Below are 25,067 nucleotides of genomic sequence, written 5' to 3'. Positions count from 1 at the left end.
TTTGCATTTCAATCTAATAGATATCTGCATATATATACAGGTGTTTGTGTGTATAACTGGAAGAAAAATCTCACAATAAAACACACTTATAATCTGCTATGCTATTTTTTATCTTGATGACTTTATTCTGTTTCAATTTGCTGGTTACAATTTTGAACTTCATGACTTGTTTTTAAAACAGTTAACAGAGGACTTCAGAATTAGTAAAATCTAGATAAATTCCTCAAGTGGGCTTTTCATAGGCTATTAATAGCTCTTGAACTATTGTGAATATTTTTTTTCTTTTCTTTCTCACGTTTTTTTTTTACTACTAGGGATTGAATCCCAGAGTCCCATGTGTGCTAGGCAAGCATTCTACCACTAAGTGATACCCCTAGCCCAGGGAATGATTTTTTATCACACATTTTGTAATATCTTACTAATAAAAGTCTTTGTATGTCTATAAAGACTGTGTTCTAGTTTTCAATTTTTCCAATAAGATAGATGCTCTGTCATTCCAGACATATATGATGATTCAAAATCAAAAGTTGTTTAGAGGGGCTGGAGATGTGACTCAAGAGGTAACGTGCTCACCTGGCATGCGTGGGGCACTGGGTTCGATCCTCAGCACCACGTAAAAATAAAATAAAGATGTCATGTCTGCTGAGAACTGAAAAATAAATATTAAAAAAAATGCTCTCTCTCTTTAAAAAAAAAGTTATTTAGAGGTTCCATTTTAATGTGCAGTGATTGAAAAAGAGAATCTGTGTAATAATAAATGATGTGTTATTTAAAATTTTAGTTCAATGTTTATTTATATACATTGAACTTAACACTAAAAAACTGAAGTAACTCATTGCAAATTCACTTTAATATTTTTATGATATTCATCTTTTTTCAGTTTGTAGTTTTTTGTTATTAAAACATCTAAAATGTTCTGTCTTGCCTAATAACACATAAAATTTAGACATGTTAAGATCTTTCTAAATAATAATTATTTTCTGTATTTTCTAAACATGTAAAATGTACATGTTTACTGAGGATATTGAAAAGACAGTTTTTTAATTTACTTTTTTATGGATATTTAATGATGTGTTATGAGAAGTTATGTGTTAGAAATAGGTGTCTTATCTCCCAGCTTTTCTACATATATCATGTATATAATACATACATATTTTGTTTATATTTCAGTCATTTGTAAAGGATTATATGATTTCTATCACTAGACTCCTGTTGGGACTGGACACTATACCAGGATCGGGGTTTCTTTGTTCTGTAAGTTAATTATCTCTGGAATAGACGATTGTTGTGATACAAGGTTCTAAAATTCATTCAGCATGTACTTTGGTTTAACTCTTGTATAATTATGTAATTTTTTACTAATGTGTGTCCAAAGAGGAGTTATATCTGAGTTTTTTTTTTTTTTTTTTTTTTTTTTTTTGCTTAAACATTGTTTCAGGAAGAGGAGGTACTAGGGAATGAAATTGACCATATTATGTTATATGCATGTGCAAGTAAGTCAAAATGAACCCTACTGTCACATATAGTCATAACATACCAATAAAAATAATTATAAAAAATGTTTTCAGGAAATAATTTTTAATCAATAATCAAACAAGTAGTCATTCTGTACCAAATTCAGACCAATTTTTTTTTTCTAGCTGGCAAGTAGGTTCAGATATAGAATGGCATGTTTTCCAGGAAAACTGTGATCATGGAGTTTAACTTCCCATTCCCCTCATCTTTTCCCCCTAAAGCAGGGTCTCACTGTGATACCCAGGTTGGTCTTAGACTCCTGGGTTCAAGTGATCCTTTTGCCTCAGCCTCCTGAGTCACCCATGCCACCATATCTGGACCAGCCTCTGTTTTATAGGAGTGTGCTGTGTTCAAGGGCATTGAATATAGTGATTTGCTAACAGTCCAGATTAACAAATAGCAAAGAAGGACCACAACTAATGTTTGCTGTTTGCCCTGTGCTCATTCCACTACACCTCTTTCAATATGAGTATTGTTAAGAAGAAAGTGTAGGATAAGTCTTTTTGTGCAGTGGAGTATCTTTACATTTTGTAGCACCAGTAGACTTTCTCCACTAAATTCTGGATGCGATGCAGCCTCCAGTTATTGTAACATTTTAGAATGTCTCTACTTGTTCTACAGTATCTCACAGTTGATTCCCAGTGTCCTATTACATGTTGATATTGGACTATTATAATGTTATACTGTCCCAAATTGAGTATTTAAATTTCTTAAGTTTAGTATGCGTGAGGCACTGGGTTTGATCCTCAGAACCACATAAAAATAAACAAATAAAATAAAGGCATTTGGTCCATTTAAAACTACTAAATAAATAAATAAATAAAGTTCATAAATTCTGCCTGGAAGAAGAGAAAAATAATTCACTTATTTCTTAAAACATTTATTATGTAAGTAATTTGTATGTATTATAGATGAAAATCACCGAGGATGACTTATGGATCAGAACGTATGCCAGACTTTATCAGAAGCTGTGTTCTTCTACTGGGGATGTTCCCATTGGAATCTACAGGACAGAATCTCAGAAACTCACTACATCTGAGGTTTGGAAATATCAACATATTCTACTTTTGATGTTTAGTTTGATAAACATAGAAACTGATTCCTGAAAGAGCCCTATAGAAAGTGAAAAAGAATGCTGTATGCATACATAGTATCAATTCTCAAAAGCTAAAAACTTACCAGCTGTTTAAGTAAACTAGGGCAGAACTTCACAAAATATTGCTGTCTAGGGGGATATTCTCTATTACAGACCAGGATGTGGATGCATTTTGTAGATCTAAGGTTAACAGTTTCTAGAACATTGTCAGGAATAAAATTAATTCTAAATAATCTTAAGGTTCTGACATACAAGAAAATTTCTCAAAGTAACTTAGATTTGTAAGGTATTCTCCAACTGCCTATGTTAGCATTTAGAAGGAAGCAAAATGAAGAGAAGTCAGTAAGTGTTGAAATTCATGTTTCTCAATCTTCAAATTAAAGACCTTTGTACAACCAAAAGAAAACTCCAGGCATATTGGAAGACCAGCCAGAAGAAACTTGGTAATTTTTAAAGCAAGTTAGAAGTATAGAAGATGAAATTTTGATGACTACATGCAGTATATTTTAATATGGTTACAGCATGTGGTTGAAAGTAGTTTTTATATCCTTGGTAAAATATCACCTTTTAAATTAGATTCTTCATGAAATAATGATTTTAGGTAATGCACTATTGTATAATATTGTTCACATTATAGTTTATATTTGTGAAGAAATAGTTTATATTTCTTCTTCAGATACCCCAAAGTTATTATAAATCACACAGAAATTTGATAAGATCTTACTTTGGGGGGAGAAGGGGATCTAAGGTAAAATCACCTGAACTGTTAGGCTTAGGTCAATTGTATATATTTCAGTAGTCCAAGTAATTATCCAATTTGTGACAAAAACAACATATCTTTGTATATAAAAAAAACTAAAAAAAGCATAAGGTTAATGGGGTAGATTTTTGTTTTCTTATTAAATATATAGTTGGAATTTATATAGGTAGATGTTGTGGCCAGCAGGGAATAATTCAGTTTTCCTGAGGTGGTTTCTGGTGGTATCATTGTAGCTTTTGGGATAACAAATGGAGCTTTATTATCATTTCTTCTGCTGCAGTAAAGCTTTCATTTGGATGTGGTCCCTATGATTCATACCACAAAAAGCAATCGCCAATCAAAGAAAATCAGAAATGAATGACTGGAGAAACATACCAAATATTTAAATATGTAAGATGGTTTGGCAGCCATGCCTAAAATTTGAAGAATGTTGAATTCAAAAATTATTTAATTATAGGTTAAAAGAAGACAAGTGCTTTCACATCTAAGTGATTAAGCATTATCTTAATCCATTAAGATTTCCATAATAAAATATCATCAACTCAATGACTTATAAACAACAGAAATTTAATTCTTTTAGTTCTGGGGGCTGAGAAGTTCAAGCTGATTCTGGGCAGATAAGGTGACTGGTGAGGGCCTGCTTCCCAGTTCACTGCATCCTGTCATGGTAGAAGGAGCTGACATCTCTTTGGGGCCTCTTTTATAATCAGCCCTCTTGATTGAATCACCTTTCAAGAGCTTCTCCTCCAAATATTATTATGGATTAGATTTGCACTAATGATTTTTTTGGGTGGCATGGGAAACATAAACATTGAGCCTATACCAACAATTTATTATTTGATGTAGCAAAAATAAAGAAGTTTTTCATATGATATATTACTGTATTTTATTTTTACATTTAAGCCTTATAAATTTGAATGTAAGGCCCAGTCCATATTCATGTCAGTCATTTTTTATTATTTAAAGGGTCTATGTGTTCTGTGTAAAGTGTGATAAATAGGGAAAAGACAACTGAGTATTTGTGTTGTCATCAAGGAGGATTTTACTGCATTTTGATCAATTCTGCTCTTCACCAACAAAGATCTCCTCAGTAGAATTCTTATGAATCTTCAAACCTTTATTTTTCATTAAAAACCCATGTCATTGGGAAGATAAAATGAAACTGGATGAAAGATGATACTTGCTATTTCTCTGTGTTGAATTCAATTCACCTTTGACACATTTTTATTTAAATTTTATGTTTTGACTATTCTATAAAAAGTAAGAAATAATTCAAGAAAAAAGTAGTACCATCACACGTTTCCACCAAAATATATTTAAAAAGACATTAATGGTATTTCAGGTTTAACATACCCTGACTACTGCAATTTAGCATTAATTCTACTTTTATTTTCCTGGTAAATGAGGCAAAAATAGCACTATGTTGACTTATGTAGCAATTATGGTCTAATGAATGAAAGAATGTAAGTTTATATTATATAAGATTTGTTTTTCTTGGTCATTTATGAAAATAATTTAGTATATTCTGACCTTTTTTACTTAGGAGATTTTAGATAACATGATAAACAATATTTACCTTCAATCATAGCTTTGCAAGTTGCAAAAGCATCATTAAAGTGAATATCCCTTAGATTCACATTCTATTTTTAAAGTAACAGCAATAACAACATACGCACATGCACAGACACACAGAAAAGGAACATCAATTAAATATTAATCCACTATGACACTGAATTTTGTGTGAAGAGACATTATTTCTTTTTGATTACATAAAAACATAATAATAATGTAGTGGGTATAATGAAAGATCAGCTTAGACATTCTACCCTCTTTCTCAATATCAGGTGTTTCAAAAACATAAATTGAAATAACTCATCAGTGTTTTCTCCTACTGAAATTAACGAACAACCAGATTTTAGGAGGTAGAAACTCTTTATTCAGTAATTAGAGAGTCAGATGTGTACTTGCTTACAGAGCTTTCAGATCCCCATTCTCCCTCACAATTAAAAAAAGTCTACTGTCTCTCAACTCACATGGCACATATTAAAGGCTTATTTTATGGAGAACTTTTGTTTGTGAAATGGGAGACATTTCACAAACAATTGAAAACAATTGGACACAATTGAGGGCCAGGATTATCCCAGTGAATTCTGAGATCAGAGAAAAGGTATATTCTGTATGTTTTACCTGTCAGCAGCAAATAGAAGTATCTTACCTAGGGAATCAGGTCAAGCCAAATAGAAAGGTCAAAAAACACAGACACAAAGGGATTGTCTAATTCACTAATCTAGCTAGATTACCATGAACTCACAAAATAAAGAATCTTGCACAGAATTCCCCATATATTGTTCCCTTAATCTTTAAATATGAGAAGATAACAAAAATTTCATGCTATCTCAGGAAAACTTTTTTTTTTTATGGAGGGTGGGGGCAGTTACTAGGTATTGAACTCAGGGGCACTCAACCACTGAGCGCATCCCCAGCCCTTTTTGTATTTTATTTAGAGATAGGGTCTCACTGAGTTGCTTAGTGCCTCACTCTTCCTGAGGCTGGCTTTGAACTCATGATTCAGGAAGACTTCTAATATTAAAATATAGATACCAAAATAAACAATCAGGAATGGGAAATATTGTAAGTAAGATGGACCACTGAGAAAGGAGAAAAATTAAATTTATAAGATAAAAAAACCTACTTTTATGATATTTAATAAAAAGAAATAGATATGTATTTATAACAGTAACATTGCTAATAATAACCTCAAATTTGAAACAATCATTGTTCTTGTATCCATATAAGAGAATTCTGTTTAGAAACATAAACTTCTTACATGAACCTCAAAAACATATGCTAACTGAAAGACAGACAGGAGAGATCAATATTACATAATTTCATTCATAGGATGCCCATAAAAGGCAAATGTATCAAGACAAAAAGTATATTAGTTACTTACCCTGGTTTTGAGTACTGTGATTTCTTTGCTCAGTTCACATTGGCTACTAACCTTATAGACCTAGAAATAAGATACTAACTGTGTTGATTAGCTTTTGCCACTGTGATTCAAAGACCTGATAAGAACAATTTTAGTGGAGGAAAAATTTATTTAGGCTCCCAGGTTCAGAGGTCTCAATCCATAGATGACCAGCCTCATTGCTCTGGACCAATACAAGTCAGAACATCATAGCAGAAAGGTGTGGAGGAAGAAAGAGGCTTAAGACAGCCAGGAAGCAGAGAGAGTACTCTCACTCATCAGGGACAAAATATAAACTTCAAGGGCACACCCCCAATGACCTACCTCCTCAAGCCATGCCCTACCTACAATTACCATCCACTTAATCCATTTATAAGATTAATGCACTGGTTAGGTTAAGGTTCTAATAACCTAGTCATTTCATCTCTAACTTTTCTTGTATCCTCTAACAGATGAACTTTTGGGGGATACCTTATATCTAAACCATAACACTATTTTTCTCATTCTAATTAATAAAAACAAAACCTGATTCATAGAGACTGCTGCCAAGCATTTCCTTGTACAAGCAATGCGTCCACATTCTTATTAAAAGCTTTTCTCATAAACATTATATCAGAATAATGTGCTGAAACTAGTGCACTTAGTCAATCAACATCCCTAATACTATCCCTAGGACCAATAATAAAATTGTGCTTAGTACCAGAAATTATTCAAGGCACTTCACTTATGTGAAGCAGAGGGAAGTCAGGGGAATGAAGATGAACAGTTAATGGACAAGTGGAACTTATTAGCATGATGGGAATAATCTAGAACTGATTTATGGTGGTTTGCACAATTTGGTAGGTTAACCAAAATAACCTTGAATTTAATACTTGAAATTTTTGAGTTACATCATATGCCCAGTGTGTTTTAGTAAAGTTATGTATTTAAAAAGCCACAATTAATGTTACTAGAAAAATAATGTTATGTGAATGAAAATAAACAGGAAATATATTTTTAAAGAAACATAGTTGTAATAGAATACTGGAGAATTAAAAATATAGTAGAAGTGAAAAAAGTTTATTATTTTATATTAGAGAAATTGCTAACAGTGTAAAGTTAAGAATTCAAGACATGGGAAACAGTAAAGATTAAATTATAGAGCTAATCCAAGTAGTCTAAGATTTAAATTACAAAATTTCCAAAACAGAAAACGTAGCAAAATTGAAGAAATATCAGTGTAAATTTCAAAAATAATCCCAGAATTGAAATGTGATAATTACCACATGAGAATCATCACTAAGTGCCATTAGCAATAAGTTAAAAATACTTATATTGAGATACATCAACACAAAAATTTCAAAACAGTGCAGGAAAAAAGAGGATTGTAAAAGCATCCAGAAAAATGAGGTAGGAGGCTGGGGGATAGGTCACATTCCACTCAGCATTTGGGATTTCTCAACAGCAGTACTACAAGCCAAAAGACAATGGAACAAGGGCTTCAAGATTTGAAAGGAATATTGTTTTTAAACTAGAAATCTGTGCTCAGTTAACACTATCAAACTTGCTTAGGAGTAGAATAAATCATATTTCAAATATGCCGAGTCTCTAAAAATATCCTCTCTTGTGAGCTTTCTAAGAAAATGACTCCCAACAAAATCAATGTGTAAACTTGGAAATTAATCATCTTGTGCAGGAAACCAAACATTTTATGGAAACTAGGAGGTAAAAATGAGTCCAAGAGAATTCCCAGGATGTTTAAAACCACTAGAAATAAAGGGAAACTAGGGAAGGCCAGAAGGCTTCAGGGAGATTTTTTTAGGAAGATGAAATCTGCAGAATACCTAATGCATCTTACATTTTTTTTTTAAGATTAGGCAATTGTCAAAGAGTTCAGAATGAATTATTGTTAAGTACATATTTAAAAAATATATTTTGTAATATAATTTTGATTATAATTATTTATGATAATTGTCTTACTTTAAACAATTATTAACTCTAGAAATATAACATCTCTATCAACAATAAAAGTATGCAAGAAATAAATACTAATCATATTTTATTTATCTCATCTGTTGATTGTTGTTAGTCATAATACATTGTGAATTTTGATTCAGCCAAAATGATTAAGATGTCAGTGTCTATAGATTGCAGGTATATGTGAAAAAGACTATTAATACCTCTTTTTTTCAAAATGAGAATTCAATAGATTAAAACAAAAACTGACAAAAAAATAAAGACAAAGAAACAACTTTCAAGCATTTTATATAGAAATAAAAGTAGAGACAAACATATCTGGCTAAAAAATACAAAACAGATTAAATCTTCTGAGATGGAAATAAGAGAAATTACTGTAGTTTCCACTGTTTTTCAAAATAAATCATAACATTCTCTGACTAAACTATGCATTTATAACTGATAGTACTACAAATAAAGTAACTGGCATAAAATAGTGATGCTAGACTATTGATTATTTCTTCAGTTCATAGTTCTGAGTGGTTAAATTCTAGTCTTTCAATGAAGAACTTTTATTTAATGTCAACATTTCATGTAAGAATCTAGTAGGGGTAAATGAATATGAAAACTAGGCATTGCTTTCTGTTGAGAGCCACAGCCGAAGGGGCCCCAGCAAACTTCCAGCTCCTGATTGTGCCCAGCCAGACTGCGGCAGCTTTCCTTGCACTTTAAAGGTAGACCCAGGTTTGCATGCAATATAACTTTATAGTCTTCAGTATTATAGTATGTTAAATGTTGAGTTAGAAAATATATCATAAGTCATGTGTCTATTTGGCTGTGCTGAAGAGTACTGAGTAGTTTAATAGAGAGGTTTAAAAAGACAAATAATGATAAGGAATATTCAGAGCAAATCCTACAAAATTTATAAAAGTACTGGAATTTTATCTGTTTTTTCCCCTATTGGTCTATAAATTGGTGAAGAAAAGTTAACACATAAGCAGAGGGTAAAGTAGGAATGTAGACAGTGACTGGAAAACCAGTCTATAAAGAACAGGGTACAAATGAATCTGTTGATACCAGTAACATATCAACATGCCTGGAGACCTTATAACCATATGTGTTTTTACTTAAGGGAATTTTTGCAAACATCAGATTCTCCTAGACTCTCCTGGTTCAAAAAACAAATATCAGGAAACACAAGGACTCATGTTTATTTTAGGAGATAAGGTAAAACCATATTTATCTCCACCACTCTTTACCTCTTTAAAAACAATTCTGAAATCCCTAAAGAGATCACAAACTCATTTAGTGGCAAAGGTTTTTCTTTTTTTTTTTTTTTGGGGGGGGGGGCGGGGTGAGGGGCAATCACAGATTGAACCCAGGGGCACTCAACCACTGAGCCACATCCCCAGCCCTATTTTGTATTTTATTAGAGACAGGGTCTCACTGAGTTGCCTAGTGCCTCCCAAAATTGCTGACGCTGGCTTTGAATTTGTGATCCTCCTTCCTCTGCCTCCTGAGCCTCTGTGATTACAGCTGAGCGCTAACACGCCTGGGACCTTAGTGGCAAAGTTTTATCTGAACCATTATCAGATTACTTAAGTTTACTTATTCCAATTACAGAGGATATTTATACTTTTCATTGTAGGACTCCTAATGTTTTCATGTTTTCTCCATTGGGGCAGCATATGATACACTAACTTGTATCCAAAATCTGAAAAATTCTGAATTAACATACTTATCCCTGTGGTTTTCGGATAAGAAAAGGTGAAGGTTCATTTGCCTCTAGTTTTACATTATACTAAAAATCACATTTGCTTGAAGTATACTATAATCAGTGAAAATTTTACTAAAAAAAGAGAAACAATTCATTTGAAATCATTTTTATAGCACCAACATCTTTTATAGAGTACCCAATAAATTTGTAAATCTTTATGTTGCCTTGATTATTGATCACCATTATAACCAATAAATAGCCTTAAAGAATCTGCCTAGTGGTCACTTATTAGGAAAGTAGGCTTGCAGGTATAAACAAAGACCTCTATTGTATTTTGCTTTGACCAAAGAGAAAATGAAGAGATTCCATTGAAATTTGCCTCTTGAATATTGTGATTTAAGTCCTATTTTAGGAGATCAAAATAGCTTTCTGGACTGTGGAAGTCCCTTAGAAACTATGCAGCTCAACAATCTTTATTTTAACTACTATTAATTTGTAATTTTGACCCAATTATTTTCTGGACCATTTGTGCTAATAAATATCAAAATGTATGTGAAAAGAATGTACTTAGTGGAATAGTCGCTGACAGGGCAATCTGTCAATCATGTACTCCTTACTATTAAAATGGAAATTGACATTTAAGTATTTTATTAAATTCTTTCTTTCTTTTTTTTCTAAATTCTTGCTACCTATTTTTGGTTATCATTGACTAAATGTTTTTTTTTTTTTTTTCCCCCTTGTGGCCAATGTGTCAAGAATTCTGGGATAAATAATGCAAGTAGGCAACAATCAAATGTTTTATTATGTATTTTTATATTTGCAATTAGTAGATAATGCTAGATAATGATTAGATGGGTTATATTACATCAGAGAATAGAGTTAAACATTTTACTTCTTCCTATTTAAAAATAAATATAATTAGCCAGGCCCAGTGGCACATGCCTGTAATGCCAGTGACTCAGGAGGCTAAGGCAGGAGGATTGCAAGTTCAAAGCCAGCCTCAGCACCAGTGAGATGCCAAGCACCTCAGTGAGACCCTGTCTCTAAATAAAGTACAAAATAGGGCTTGGGGTGTGGCTCAGTGGTTCAGTGCCCCCTGAGTTCAATGATATCCCCCCCAAAAAAGAATATAATTTTATTCATTAGAATTATTCCTAAGCACGAATTTTAAAATGCCTAAATAATTCACTATTATAAGTTGATTGGAAAGATTGATTTTTAGACTCTGAATATATAATTCAGAATCATATTTATATGTAAGAGAAAAAAAATCAATCTTTGCTATAAGATTCAAAATTAAAATTACTAGCACAGATACCAATACCAATAATGATTATTGAATGTAAATGATTATGTCCAGTACTCTGTTCTAGATATGGTAGCTCCATAATATATTTTTTATTATTTTCTCCTACAAGTACCACTTTTTCTTTCTAACAAATTTGAAAACACAATGTTAGAAAATAAAAATAACTTGAAAACAACAAATCTTTGGTAAACATTAAAAATAACAGCTTATTCTTCATCCCCCTTTCCTCAAAAACCTATGATAGATAAGCACATAATTAGATTATTTAGTATCATGTGGGTATGTCATATTGTGTCTGCTCATGATTGTTTCATGTATGTATTGTTAAGTCATTGTCTAAATTGTATTTTGTGTGTTTCTTTTTTTCCCTCTGTGTCAGTCTCGAGAAATAGCATCACAAGTAAGTACCTTCTGTTTGTCTCTTTTTCCTAAATTGTTTAATATATGAATTCAAAACGATTAAAGGAACAGAACATTAAAGGATGAATTTGGTATTTCAGAGTAAAAATAAAATATATCATACTGAAGTGTGTTCTCTTCAAGATAGTATTTAGATTTTCCCTAAAGGAATGAAAGTTAATGTTACCATTCATCCTCAAATAATTTGTATGCATTAGTTCAGTTTGGATTTTTTCAGATTATCAATATATCAAAACTCTACCTGCTTGAGTAACAACTGAGAAACCAATGAACATAATGTTTTTAAAAGCCCACAACTTTAGTAGTTTTGTTTATTAAATTGACTGTATAGGCAGAATTGTGCCTTAATAATTAACAGATGTTCATCTTTCACAATTTCAGGGCTAGCCTAAACTGAATTTGAGGAACAAATTAATGTTTTGAAAAAATATTAAGGTTGAGAAAAGAAAATGTACTATTTTTCCTCATTTTTACTATTTTAAAGATTAAATTCTAAAGTGGATTTATGTTTTAATATTTTGTACTAATTAAAATTAATGAAAGCTATTTCAAGATGCAATTATAGTTCTTAAAGTGGTTCAAAAATCAGTGTTCCTTTCCTTTTCAAATGCTTGATATTAAACAGATCCTTCTCTCACCGCAATGGAGAACCCTGATGCTATTCTTAGTACAAGCACTGATGAGACATAAAAGCATACAGAATACAGACATGAATTTTAGAAGCTGTTTTACCTAATTGAAGTATCTAAGAATAGTCTTAAGAATATTTTTGTGGTGAGACTATTTAAATTGACTGTTAGCAAATTTTGAGCACATTATGCATTATTATTAACTGTAGTTACCATGCTGTGTGTTAGGTCTCCAACACAAACTGAAAGATTATTCCTTTGACCAACATCTCCTCTTTCCCCACACCTCTTCATACCTGATAAGAAAACATCTACTCTTTTTTTTATGAGTTCAACATTTTTAGAGAAGGAAAACATGGGTGAAACCAAATGACATCTGCTGCGTGGAATAAGCCAGAAAGCAAATATTATTACCATTTTTAAAAAAGCAAACTGAGACTCAGGCATTTCTCAAGGCACATAGGCATTTCCTAAGAAGTGCCAGATCTGGATTCAGAATTGATTAGTGACACCACAGTTCTAGCCACTTTCTCTTTTCCAGCATCTCTTCTGAGGTCAACAAATGCTTTGTTTGAAATGGGAATTGATGTTTGAGCCCTCAGTGTATATTCACAAAAGCCATATTTACATTGTTTTGGTCTTTCGTTTATATATTAACTCAGAACATTCATCGTGCCTTTTGGTTACAACCAAGACCTCTATGGTAGTGGGTAGAAATTTGTGTTCTGAGGCCTAGGTATTCCAATTTCTTAACATAAAGAACAAACTTGTGATCTCCTCCTCCATCATCCTGTCAGTCTTTTCATGTACCAGAATCCTAAGTATATGGGATAATTAAGGCAATTTAATAAAACATTTTAAGCATGTTTCTGAATAACACAACTTAATAGAGTTATAGCGACTTTATGAATAATAAACATTAAATATTACAAATTATCATACAGAAAATTTACTTCTCAGGGTCACCAGTAACTTGTATAACATAGTTGTATAAATGGAAGGCATATGACCCATAATTGAAAACTTCCACAATAGACAATTCTATGGGCTTAAATAAACCAATTATCCCTATTTCTCCTTGTCCTCAGTGTTTCTATAAAAACACATGTGGGAACTGGGGTTGTGGCTCAGTGGTAGGACATTTGCCTTGCATACATGAGACACTGGTTTTGATATTCAGTACCACATTAAAAAGAAAAAAAAACACATTATGGGATGCACATTAGAAATTAAAATTAAAAAAAAAAAACAACAACTGTCGGGTTCTGTGACACATGCCTGAAATCCCAGTGGTTCAGGAGGCTGAGGCAGGAGGATCACAAGTTCAAAGCCAGCTTCAGCAAAAATTGAGGCACTAAGCCACTCAGTGAGACCCAGTCTCTAAATAAAATACAAAATAGGGTTGCAATGTGGCTCAGTGTTTGAGTGCCCCTGAGTTCAATGGTATCCCCCCAAAATTAAAATAAACTAATACAGCTATTTCATAATAGCCACTAACCATTTTATTCCATGAAAATTACCTCTACCTTGGTTTCATGATACTTGGTTTTTCTATATGTCAATATTCCTGATTTCTAATTTTCCTCCTCCTCACTGCTCCATAGTTTTATATCAGTATCCAACTAAGGATTCTGAGATATAAAACTTGAGATTATATGCTTACTTAAACCCTGTTTTTTATTATTATATCCAATATGCCTTACACTAGAGCTTAATATATATATATATATATATATATATATATATATATATATATATATTTATTGAACTCAGTCACAGATATTCTCAATATGGAATCATCCTTTCACTTTGCATAAACTCCATTTTGTGCAATTTTATTTATATTGCCTATGTCAATAATGTTTGTCCTTAACTGCTACTTTACCCTTACTATATATGTTAATGTTTATGGGCATATACCTTCTCTTTCTTCATGGATTACAATCTGTTAAGAGGGAGAGGCATTTAGAGTATAGTTTATTTAATACCTAGAACTATATCTGAGTATATTAAATGGGTGTAGTTCAGAGGAGAAATGTTTTGATAATTCCACAGAGGCAGAATGGAGGCCCCCACCCAAAATTTGGTTCTGATGATGTCACATATGTGAAAAGACGGTCTGATGAGACTTTTGGAGAATAAGGTGGGCTCTCCCATTAATGGTTTAGGGGAGCAGAGAGCATGAAATACCTTGGCTTTTATTGTGATTGGGGAGGGGATGGATAAGGTTTACTATGCAGAGGGAATATAAACTGCACACTGGCATGAAATTTTTGATGACTTATACATGCCTATCTTTAGTAACGATTTAAACTTGTTAAAGTAACCTGTAACTTGTAATTATGGTTGGCATGGAGATGGAAGTTTCTTAGAATTCTTTGTCTAATAGCCCTGTGTTGTATATTAGAGAGAAGTTATGTGTATATTGGTCAGCGTAAATATGGGACATCAGGAATTATGAAGGTTATAAGGAGTGTTTTAAAGAGTCTTGTATTGTGGCATTAGTGTGTGAAAAGATACGTGACCTTGAATTTAATTTCCTATATCTATGAGTCAGGAGATTTGCAGAGATCTTGACCTCACAGTAGGCAATCTGTTTGCTTTCATCAGCTAGGCCAAATAGCCAGACCACAGACAATAGCCCAGAAGTCTATAAAAATGTGTAAATGAAGCCTACTATTATCTAAGACATCTGCTGCTAATATGATTCTCTGAAAGTTTGACCCATCCGTGCTGATCTTTTAGTCCTGTCCTTTATTAGGGATGTGATTTTCCTGCAAGTTTCATCATATTTAATAGTAATACTGTCATCTATACAATGCCCACTAAATTGATTCCAAGAAACTCCCTAAGTAGACAAAGGATCTGAGATAAGGATGACCTGTTCATCATCACTGTGGCATCCAACAAAGCAGCCCTTCCTGTAGGTGGAACAAGTTTGGCCCTTTTCTGTAGGTCCATTTTCCTTTTATCAAGCAGAGCTTGGTGGCCATGCTGAACTTTCAGGGTGCTAAAGCATAATGAGCCACTGAGTGCATACATCTTTGAAGGGCTTAAATTTTATATTGGATAGTCAGAAGGTCCTGTGGTCCTATTTAGTCAAAGTGATTCTCAGTGTCAAAGATTTAACCTAATTCAATTTATTATTCATTGCATCAGAACATCTATGCCTACTATGGAGTATTTTAGGACCATGATCAATTCATACAGTGCAATTGTCCTGATGGTCAAGGTGAGATATATCTACTGATCTTCCCCGCCCCCACCACTGGGATTTGAACCCAGGGGTATTTAGCCACTGAGTCATATCCTCAGCCCTTTTAAAAAATACTTTATTTAGAGACAGGGTCTCACTGCTGAGCCTGCTTTAAACTTGCAATCCACCTGCCTACCTCAGTAGGCTGAGCCACTGGGATTATTAGCCACCACACCTGGCTAGTCTTTTACTTTATATTTAAAAAGCCTCCTCCCCCACCTCCCAGTAATATAGAAATTATCTTAATTTTAGTGCACATTACAAATTTAAGGAACTTTCTTTAAATTTAGTGGTGTCTCCATTCAAAACAGCAATTTGTGCCATAAGTTAAGGCTCTGAAGATTTGCCTTCAGATGGAGATGATAAAGTTGTAATTTGGAACCCATGTTGTAGAGGCAAAAATCACTTGTCTCCCTCTTTTTATGTTATAAATTCTATTAGGAAATTAAGAGTCTCAAAGTGGAATAAATGACCTCCACTTTGTGCATTTTTTGTTTCCATTTTTTGTTTTTGGTTCCATTTTTTGTTTCCTCTTTTGAATCTGTTTTTGTTGTTGCTGCTATTAGTACCTGTTGTTGTATATACACTGTGACCTTCTCTCTATTGTGCTCATATTTTTAAGCCTCTTCTCCCCGAGCTTCTCAAATTAGCATGCTCAAATATGGGCCTCTCCAATATCAAAGGTTGCTTTATAAAGTTTAAGTACCCTAGGTTTAAACTGTGTTTAAATTAATGTCTTGATTTTCAGAGTTATAAAATTGAAGTGGGAAGTTAATAGAGATTATACCTAATATAAATAAACCTTATATTTATAGAAGTATATAGACAGAACCAAAAGATACCTAAGAGAACGCAGAGAGGAAGTATGTCATGTTTAGATGCAAAAATGAGGTCAAGATTCAAATAATTTTCTTATTCCACCAAGTAATTAGCTTTTTAAAAAGCTATTGTTTGAACTCAAAATTTTTTTAATGACAATTACACTTTAAAATTTATAGAATTTACAAAACTTTCATGATTTTTTGTTCAATTTTTTGGGAAAATCAGCATAAGTATTAATGTTACTATTTTATAAGAATCTCAGTTGATGTGTTCAAGGACATAAAACATTCACCTGATGTGGTTGAAATGACAGCCTGGTTATTTAATTCCAAATGCAGCATTTTTTAGACTGTATGATTGCTTAATTATTTCTCTAATTCTGAAAATATGTATAAATACAAATATGTAAATACAAAACTATTATTAATCTTGGCTTTGATCATACATTACATGAACATACCCAACTGAACTTTTCCAAATTGATAAAGCATATTTCTGTAGATATTTTTAATTAAAAAGAAAAATCCAGTGGACATAGAATCACTAGCCATGTTAAATGTGGATTTGAATGTAGAAGCTTTGTCAAGTATTCTTATAATTTAACCTTTGTTTAATGGAAAACTTTAGATAGGGATTCTTTTATAAGCTGTTATGCTGACACATCTTCAGTAATGTTATTTTCTTCAGCAACAATTTTAAATGTCTTGAATCATAAATCAGATAGCACCATTTTTTTTTTTAAGTATCATGAAGCCTATAAAACCTTTCTTAAGGGAGTCATGAATCCAGATTGCAAATAGTCGCTTTCAGACTACTAGGTGAATTGATTTATTTTAAAATACCACTTTGTTCCATAGATTGCTCAATAACCTATGACATGAGTAACTACTCAATAAAAAATTGAGAGGAAGTTGAGTCATTTTGTTGTATGTGTTTAGAAAAAACTGCTAGATACATTTGTGATTCTTACACTTTCTACCTTTCTAAAAACCATAAAGTAACCAGGATACTTTATGCATAAGAAATATTTTCTTATTTAATGTTTTAGTTCTTATTTGCAAAGAGATCTTTAATCTTTTTTTCCATCATTTTAAGTTTAACAGTTACTTGGAAAATTATATGCCTTTAATCAGGTAGGTTTTTATGTGTAAATCAAGGAAACAAGTAGAAAATGACTTCACAAGGGCCTTCATTATGCTAGACCTTAAGTTAAGAGCTCCTTGAACAACCAGAAATTAAGAAGAGCAATGAAGCCTCAAGCTATTTTAAACCTGATGCTGCACTTAGATGTATGTTCTTACCCGTGAGTCCTCGACACACCTGAACTCCATACTTCTGGTGTTTGAAGTGTAAAATATTATGTCAAATAAAATGAAAGCATTTTATGAGTCAAAAAAGTTAATCTTTTAAATTAATAAGAAAATTGCTGGAATAGGTGTATGAAAAACATTAATGTATATTCTTAGACATATTCTATAAAACATATGCAAATGTATTTTCCATTAATATTAATTTCTGATATTTTCACATTAATGATTATGTTAGGCTACTGACAATAAAAATACAAAAAAAAAGTTAAACCAGATCCTAATTATTCACAGAAATTTTAGAGAATAATCTACAGAAACGGTACAGTATAATAAGCATCCAATTTCACTTTATATACTTTTTCTCTTCTTCAGATTCACTAAACTAAAAATGTAATTATAACACTATGATTTCTTGTGAAATATAGTCAGATTCAGAGAAAACTGCACCAAAAATTTATTCTTTCTCCTTTTAATATCCATTTTCCATGGTTACATCACCCTCATATTTTTTTTCTTTTTATTTTACTCATTTTATTATTCTTTCATAAAACCCCATAAGCCATACAATTAACTAATATTTATTGAGCATTTTCTCTGTCAGGCATCATATTGTATGCTTTTCATGTATTATCTCTTTGATATTCTCGGAAAAAAAAAGGTAGGCAAAGTAATAATATAATTGCCATTTTTTAAGATGGGGAAAATGGAATAATCTTAGCATTTGCATGATGTAACCAAGAATACAAGGCTGTTAAGTAATAGAACTGGTATTTAAACCCAGGTCTATCTGAGGCTAGAACTCCTGCTTTTAACTATTCTATCATTCTGATTCTCAGTTCAGGAAAAGGTCCTAAGATGAAGTCAGCATTGCATTCCCCCTACTACATTTCAACTAGATCACAATGTCATGTTCAAAACAGAGCACAGATACAAGCAGACAATGAATGACATCAGAAAACTAAATGTATAAATAGACCTCTTTTTAAAACACACACACACACACACATACACACACATTCAGTACCATTAATAGAATAACTAATGTTTATTGAAGTTATTGAAATTATGGATTATAATTTTTATTTTCATATTAATATTATTTTATGTAGAAGTTAGAATTGGCATGTTTTCTTTATATATTAATGTATTATATTAATTTTCACAAGACTTCTGTAGGGTTGAAGATGAGTCTTACTATTCTCATTTAATGAGGAGGCTATTCATTTTTGTTATAAAAAGAGATCTGGGAAATATCTCAAGTAGCACTCAAATTTGTGTATCTTAGCTTACAAAAATTGAGTTTACTTTTCATTATGTGATATTGAAAGGATGAAAAAAAGGAATACACATACCAAATATGTGAAGAGCAATCTTACATGTTTTTAGTTTTGATTACTTAAAATTAATCCCCAGACTATTCTCATTCCTTTTTTATCTAGTTAAGATGAAATTTACCAAGAGATACTACTTATTTTATGAGTTTATTGAAAAATGTATATGTAGTTCTCAATGATTTTTTATGTAAATCATGGTATTTCCTTCTTTGGAGATTTCAAAATGATGATGAAACTCCATTTAATGTTGTTTAACCAATGTGTTAATAAATTTCATTTCATAATTTGTATGTATACTTTATATCGTGCCTGATACACATGACCAAGGAGACCCATTTACAAAGACAAGTCATGTTTCAACCCCTGCTTGAAAGAGAAACATATTATTACCCTCCTCTGTAAAATACTTATTAGTTTATTATTTCATCATTTGAATTATAAGTGACATTATATTAACTTAACATTTTGAGTATTTGGTTTGGAGAAATTACTATTTTTACACTTTTGTAGGAAATCAAATTATTACTAAAAGAGTTAGAACTACAGTGTCCAAAATCACTTCAAATAAATTTAAAATTATGGTATAACTTTGCAAACAGGTGTTAAATATGAGTGAACTAATATATTTTAATGTCTGGCACAAGTACATATAAATTGCTGAGCAAAGATTGATATGCTTTATTGGTAATATATATTACTCAAGAGTTTGTCTTGTACTTCCACAGAAGAGGATTTTCATTATAATATAATGAAATAAATTCTCAAGTAGGTGAGAATAGAGTTAAGACTTATAAAAGTATCCATTTTTGCAAGACCAAGGTATTTAAATTTTTTAATGCTTCCACTTAAGTTTTGCTACATAAAATATGATTTATAAAATTTTTAATCAAATAACCTGTCATAAATATATGAACGTTAGATAAATTATTTTGATGTCACTCTAATATAGCACTGTTTCATAACAGAAATGTGAATACATATTTGAATTTTTGTTTGAATTTTAATGTGAGGTAATTTCCTAGCTTGTTACTAAATGAGTTGTATGTAAAGCGTTGACTGAGCCTCTATAATTTATATCTCATTTAAAGAGTTTTATTGGATCTACTTCCTGACCTTACTTAAGTTGGTAATTTAAATTCTATTACTTTGAAAACCAGCAATAAATGTATGTTATAGCTGGAGTATAAGCTTCCATCCAAAGAAGAGAATATAGCAGATTCATGAATGTAGCTCTTAGGTACAACAGAATTTAGGAAGCTGTTCATTTGCATGTGTATGCTTTTAGGAAGTCAGTCTTTCTGCTTTGATGGGTGTTGCATTTCATATGACTCCCTGGTATGGTGTTGAAAGAGTAACTTTTACTTGTGGAGGAGAGACTCTTACAGTAAAATTCGGATTTGGTAGTAAAAGAATAAGTCAGAATAGGCATTGTGAGTTTGTTCATAGTTTTTCTCTCCTGTGGAGAATAAACTAGTTTAAGTTTTAGTTGTGATTCTACGAAGCATTTGTGAAATATTACTATTTACAACACACTTTTACTTAGAATGTTTCCTGAAATGTTTTAGTATTTTAATCAGAAAAGCATTTTATATGGTAAATAATGAAGCAGGAGTTTAAAAATGCATTTTTTGTCTTCTCCTGGGGTATATGAGTTTTAAAAAATCCTCATTTTATAAAGTTTATGCGAGTGTCACTTTTAGAAAGAGCAATAATTTAAAAAGTTCAGATATTAATAATTCCAATAAAACAACTTTTGTAAAAGTCATTTAAATTGCATATTAAATACTTTTAGAAGATTTAGAAAATTCTCCTACAAGGACTATATTTGAATGCAGTAATAAAATAACTAGGTTTTTTGTTTTTGTATTTCAAGCAACTGCATACCAGCTGTCTTTTGTAACTAAAACACACGTTGGGGGAAAAAATAAATCTTTTCACAAAAACTTCTATTGGAAGATGTAGATATTTTATGTAGTTCATAACTAAGTTCAAGAAAATATACTTTCTGTAATGCTTTTAGTGACAATTAGAATCAATGATTATGCTTTTGCTCTTTTTACAGAAACTCTCATGAGTAAATACATCACTGTGCCAAGATTTAGCAAATTAATCTTATTTCAATGCCAGGCAATGATCATTCCTAAAATGTCTAATTATTGATATTCATCTTCTTTAAAGTCCCAAATATCTATCAGTGTGGAAGATTGGGAAGACACCAAAGACTCCAAAGAGCAAGGCCACCACCGAAGTAACCACCGCAACTCCACCTCCAGTGACCAGTCAGACCACCCCTTGCTGCGGAGAAAGAGCATGCAGTGGGCCCGGAGGCTAAGCAGAAAGGGTCCCAAGCACTCTGGTAAAACAGCTGAAAAAATAACCCAGCAGCGACTGAACCTCTACAGAAGGTCAGAAAGACAAGAGTTGGCTGAACTTGTGAAAAATAGAATGAAACACTTGGGTCTTTCTACAGTGGGATATGGTATGCTCTTTAAAACTATATGGACTTGTGATTTCTTGCCATTAATAGTTATCAAGTTGATTCTAATTTAGTAAAGAATTACATTTTTGTTTGACAGTTCAGTTCATGGGGACTAGTGACACATACCTAATTTCCTATGGAAAATGTAACTGATAATAATGAAAGTAAAATGCTAAAAATCTTAGGTATTTATTAGGTTCACTGGGCATTATTCTGAACCCATTATATTACCTTGATTTTAATTTTTACAAAAATTCTGAGTCTACTCTGTTTCCATTTTAGAGGTTAAAAAATTAAGTAACTTGCTAATTCACTTGTTAATAGCACACATTTATATCTAAGTCTTTCTAGCTCGAAAGTTTTCCTCATACAACCACACACACATTTTCTCATGTCTCCTGAGGTAACATGAATAGGCAAGTGACTGTAGCAGTCATAGATGAATCATAATGTTCTTATGAATTGTGTTTAAAATTCTTGTGGTAACAGAAACAAAGTTTTCAAAATCTTTACTTTTTAAGCTTAAATAATGCTTTGTCTCATGTACTACAATTGGTCTTGATTGTTGGGTTTCTATGTTGATCTGTGATTATCAAACAGACCACATAGAAAAGCTTAAATAAATACTGCAGTGATAACTTCAAATATATCATTTATTACTGTGTGAAATTTATTTTAAAAGAAATTTGGTCAACTCAGAAAAATCCAATGATAAATAAGGCTTTTATTTACATATACCTTGGTTAAACCAGGAGCCAAGATATTGTCAATATCATTTATTAAAACTGCAACTTGAGACAGTGTTCATAGGGAGAAATTTTAATCCTTGAATTAGAGTTTAAGAGAAGTGGCCAATATTTATTTGAACAAAGAAAAAACTGTACTGAGCCATGTGTATTTTCATACCCTCATATCTGAACAGACTGGTGCTTCATTTTTACCCTTGAAGAAACTGAAGATCTGACTGAGGACACACAGTTGAAATGTGTTGGAGTTAGGATTCCATATTCAGTTGAAATTCAGAATAATATTTCACTTATTTAAATGAAGTACAGATTTATCTGTGGTCAATAATTTTAATATAACCACATTTAGTGCCTTACATTAAGAAGTAAATGAAAAGAAAACAATAGTCCTCATATTAGAAATTCACTAATAGCTATTTGCCAATTTGATGATATTAAGTATGATTAAATTTTTATAGGATAAAATCCTATATTTATGTATCAGCTAAGATTAAGCTACTTTTTCTTTCAATGAGAAGTTCTAGTAAATGATTGCTTGTCCAAGTTCCAGGTGTGTTTCAAGAGTAGTATTACCTCATGCTGGTCCTGTAAGCAGTGTGGCAGAAACAGTTTGATTCTTAGAGACATAAAAATGCATGACTTGAATGCAATAGGAGAATCATTAGGAAAAATATTACGCTTCTGCAAATGGAACTTTCAACAGGCACCTTGGACTTTTTAATCCTCTATAATTTATTTCTATTATAATTTGCTAATTTTATGCTCAATAATTCTTACAGAATGGAAGAGATTCTGTCCACATTTTTCTTTTTTTTTTTTTTTTACAGATTCTCTTCTCACACTCTACTGGGGGATATAGATTTTAATTCATCAGTAACCAAAAAATCTAATTATAAATTGTGCTAAGTACTATGAAGAAAAAGTACAAGTACCTTTGAAAGTGAAAAACAGAGGGACTCAATTTGGATAAGTGATTTAAAAAAGGCCTTTCTGAGGAAGTGACATTTAAACTGAGACCTACAGGAGAAGGAGTTTACCGGAAGGGAAAGGGGGTGGAAGAATTTCCAGGCAGAGGCAAGAGGTTTTTTGATATCATTTTATGGTACTTATGACCTTTTTAGATGCTTATATAATTAGGTACTAGTCTATGAGCAAGACGGTTTATAGAGCTGTGTTACTGAAAAGATGCATATAAATTACATTTTTATAAATGAAATCCTGAATTCCTGCAGGCTTACATTATATTCACTGTGCTATATCATCTGCATTTGATTGATGCTCAGTTACTTCAATTACTGCTAGATTGATCTTTCTAAAGCACAATTTTGATGATGCTTTTTCTGCTTAGAAATCTTTACCAGCTTCTCAATTACCCAATAAAATCCAGAGTTCTCAACCTCATAGTCAGGTCTTTTCAGCCTCCCAACTTGGCCCTGGTCTCAAATGTCCTACTTCAACTTTATTTTTTTTTTTTTTTTTTTAATTTTTTATTGTTGGCTGTTCAAAACATTACATAGTTCTTGATATATCATATTTCACAATTTGATTCAAGTGGGTTATGAGCTCCCATTTTTACCCCATATACAGATTGCAGAATCACATCAGTTACACATCCATTGATTTACATATTGCCATACTAGTGTCTGTTGTATTCTGCTGCCTTTCCTATCCTCTACTATCCCCCCTCCCCTCCCCTCCCCTCCCCTCCCCTCCCCTCCCCTCTTCTCTCTCTGCTCCCTCTACTGACATTCATTTGTCCCCCTTATATTATTTTTCCCCTTCCCCTCACTTCCTCTTGTATGTACTTTTGTATAACTCTGAGGGTCTCCTTCCATTTCCATGCATTTTCCCTTCTCTCTCCCTTTCCCTCCCACCTCTCATCCCTGTTTAATGTTAATCTTCTTCTCATGCTCTTCGACCCTACTCTGTTCTTAGTTACTCTCCTTATATCAAAGAAGACATTTGGCATTTGTTTTTTAGGGATTGGCTAGCTTCACTTAGCATAATCTGCTCTAATGCCATCCATTTCCCTGTAAATTCTATGATTTTGTCATTTTTTAATGCAGAGTAATACTCCATTGTGTATAAATGCCACATTTTTTTTATCCATTCATCCATTGAAGGGCATCTAGGTTGGTTCCACAGTCTAGCTATTGTGAATTGTGCTGCTATGAACATCGATGTAGCAGTGTCCCTGTAGCATGCTCTTTTTAGGTCTTTAGGGAATAGACCGAGAAGGGGAATAGCTGGGTCAAATGGTGGCTCCATTCCCAGCTTTCCAAGAAATCTCCATACTGCTTTCCAAATTGGCTGCACCAATTTGCAGTCCCACCAGCAATGTACAAGTGTACCCTTTTCCCCACATCCTCTCCAGCACTTGTTGTTGTTTGACTTCATAATGGCTGCCAATCTAACTGGAGTGAGATGGTATCTTAGGGTGGTTTTGATTTGCATTTCTCTGACTGCTAGAGATGGTGAGCATTTTTTCATGTACTTGTTGATTGATTGTATGTCCTCCTCTGAGAAGTGTCTGTTCAGGTCCTTGGCCCATTTGTTGATTGGGTTGTTTGTTCTCTTATTGTCTAATTTTTTGAGTTCTTTGTATACTCTGGATATTAGGGCTCTATCTGAAGTGTGAGGAGTAAAGATTTGTTCCCAGGATGTAGGCTCTCTATTTACCTCTCTTATTGTATCTTTTGCTGAGAAAAAACTTTTTAGTTTGAGTAAGTCCCATTTGTTGATTCTAGTTATTAACTTTTGTGCTATGGGTG

The 25,067-nt window shown here is 32.3% G+C and overlaps 1 protein-coding gene across 8 annotated transcripts in view; it reads left to right on the top strand.

The window, feature by feature from the left end:
• Window positions 1–25,067, top strand: part of Kcnt2 (potassium sodium-activated channel subfamily T member 2) — a 387,627-nt gene that overhangs the window by 334,301 nt on the left and 28,259 nt on the right. For 6 of the 8 annotated variants that reach the window (XM_058583690.1, XM_058583689.1, XM_058583687.1 and 3 more), the window contains 4 exons: window positions 1,171–1,254; window positions 2,427–2,555; window positions 11,680–11,700; window positions 21,250–21,550. In XM_058583690.1, the coding sequence (XP_058439673.1) occupies window positions 1,171–1,254; window positions 2,427–2,555; window positions 11,680–11,700; window positions 21,250–21,550 (535 nt within the window). The remainder of the gene's footprint in view (window positions 1–1,170; window positions 1,255–2,426; window positions 2,556–11,679; window positions 11,701–21,249; window positions 21,551–25,067) is intronic. The other 2 variants (XM_046458547.2, XM_058583686.1) reach the window with 1 other exon arrangement.

Source organism: Marmota monax, unplaced genomic scaffold, assembly GCF_021218885.2.
Source record: "Marmota monax isolate L192 unplaced genomic scaffold, Marmota_monax_Labrador192_F-V1.1 WCK01_AAM20220418_F8-fsc00326, whole genome shotgun sequence".
Taxonomy (NCBI): Eukaryota; Metazoa; Chordata; class Mammalia; order Rodentia; family Sciuridae; genus Marmota; species Marmota monax.
Note: the sequence above shows the minus strand (reverse complement) of the source record. Positions and strands in the feature narration are given on the sequence as shown.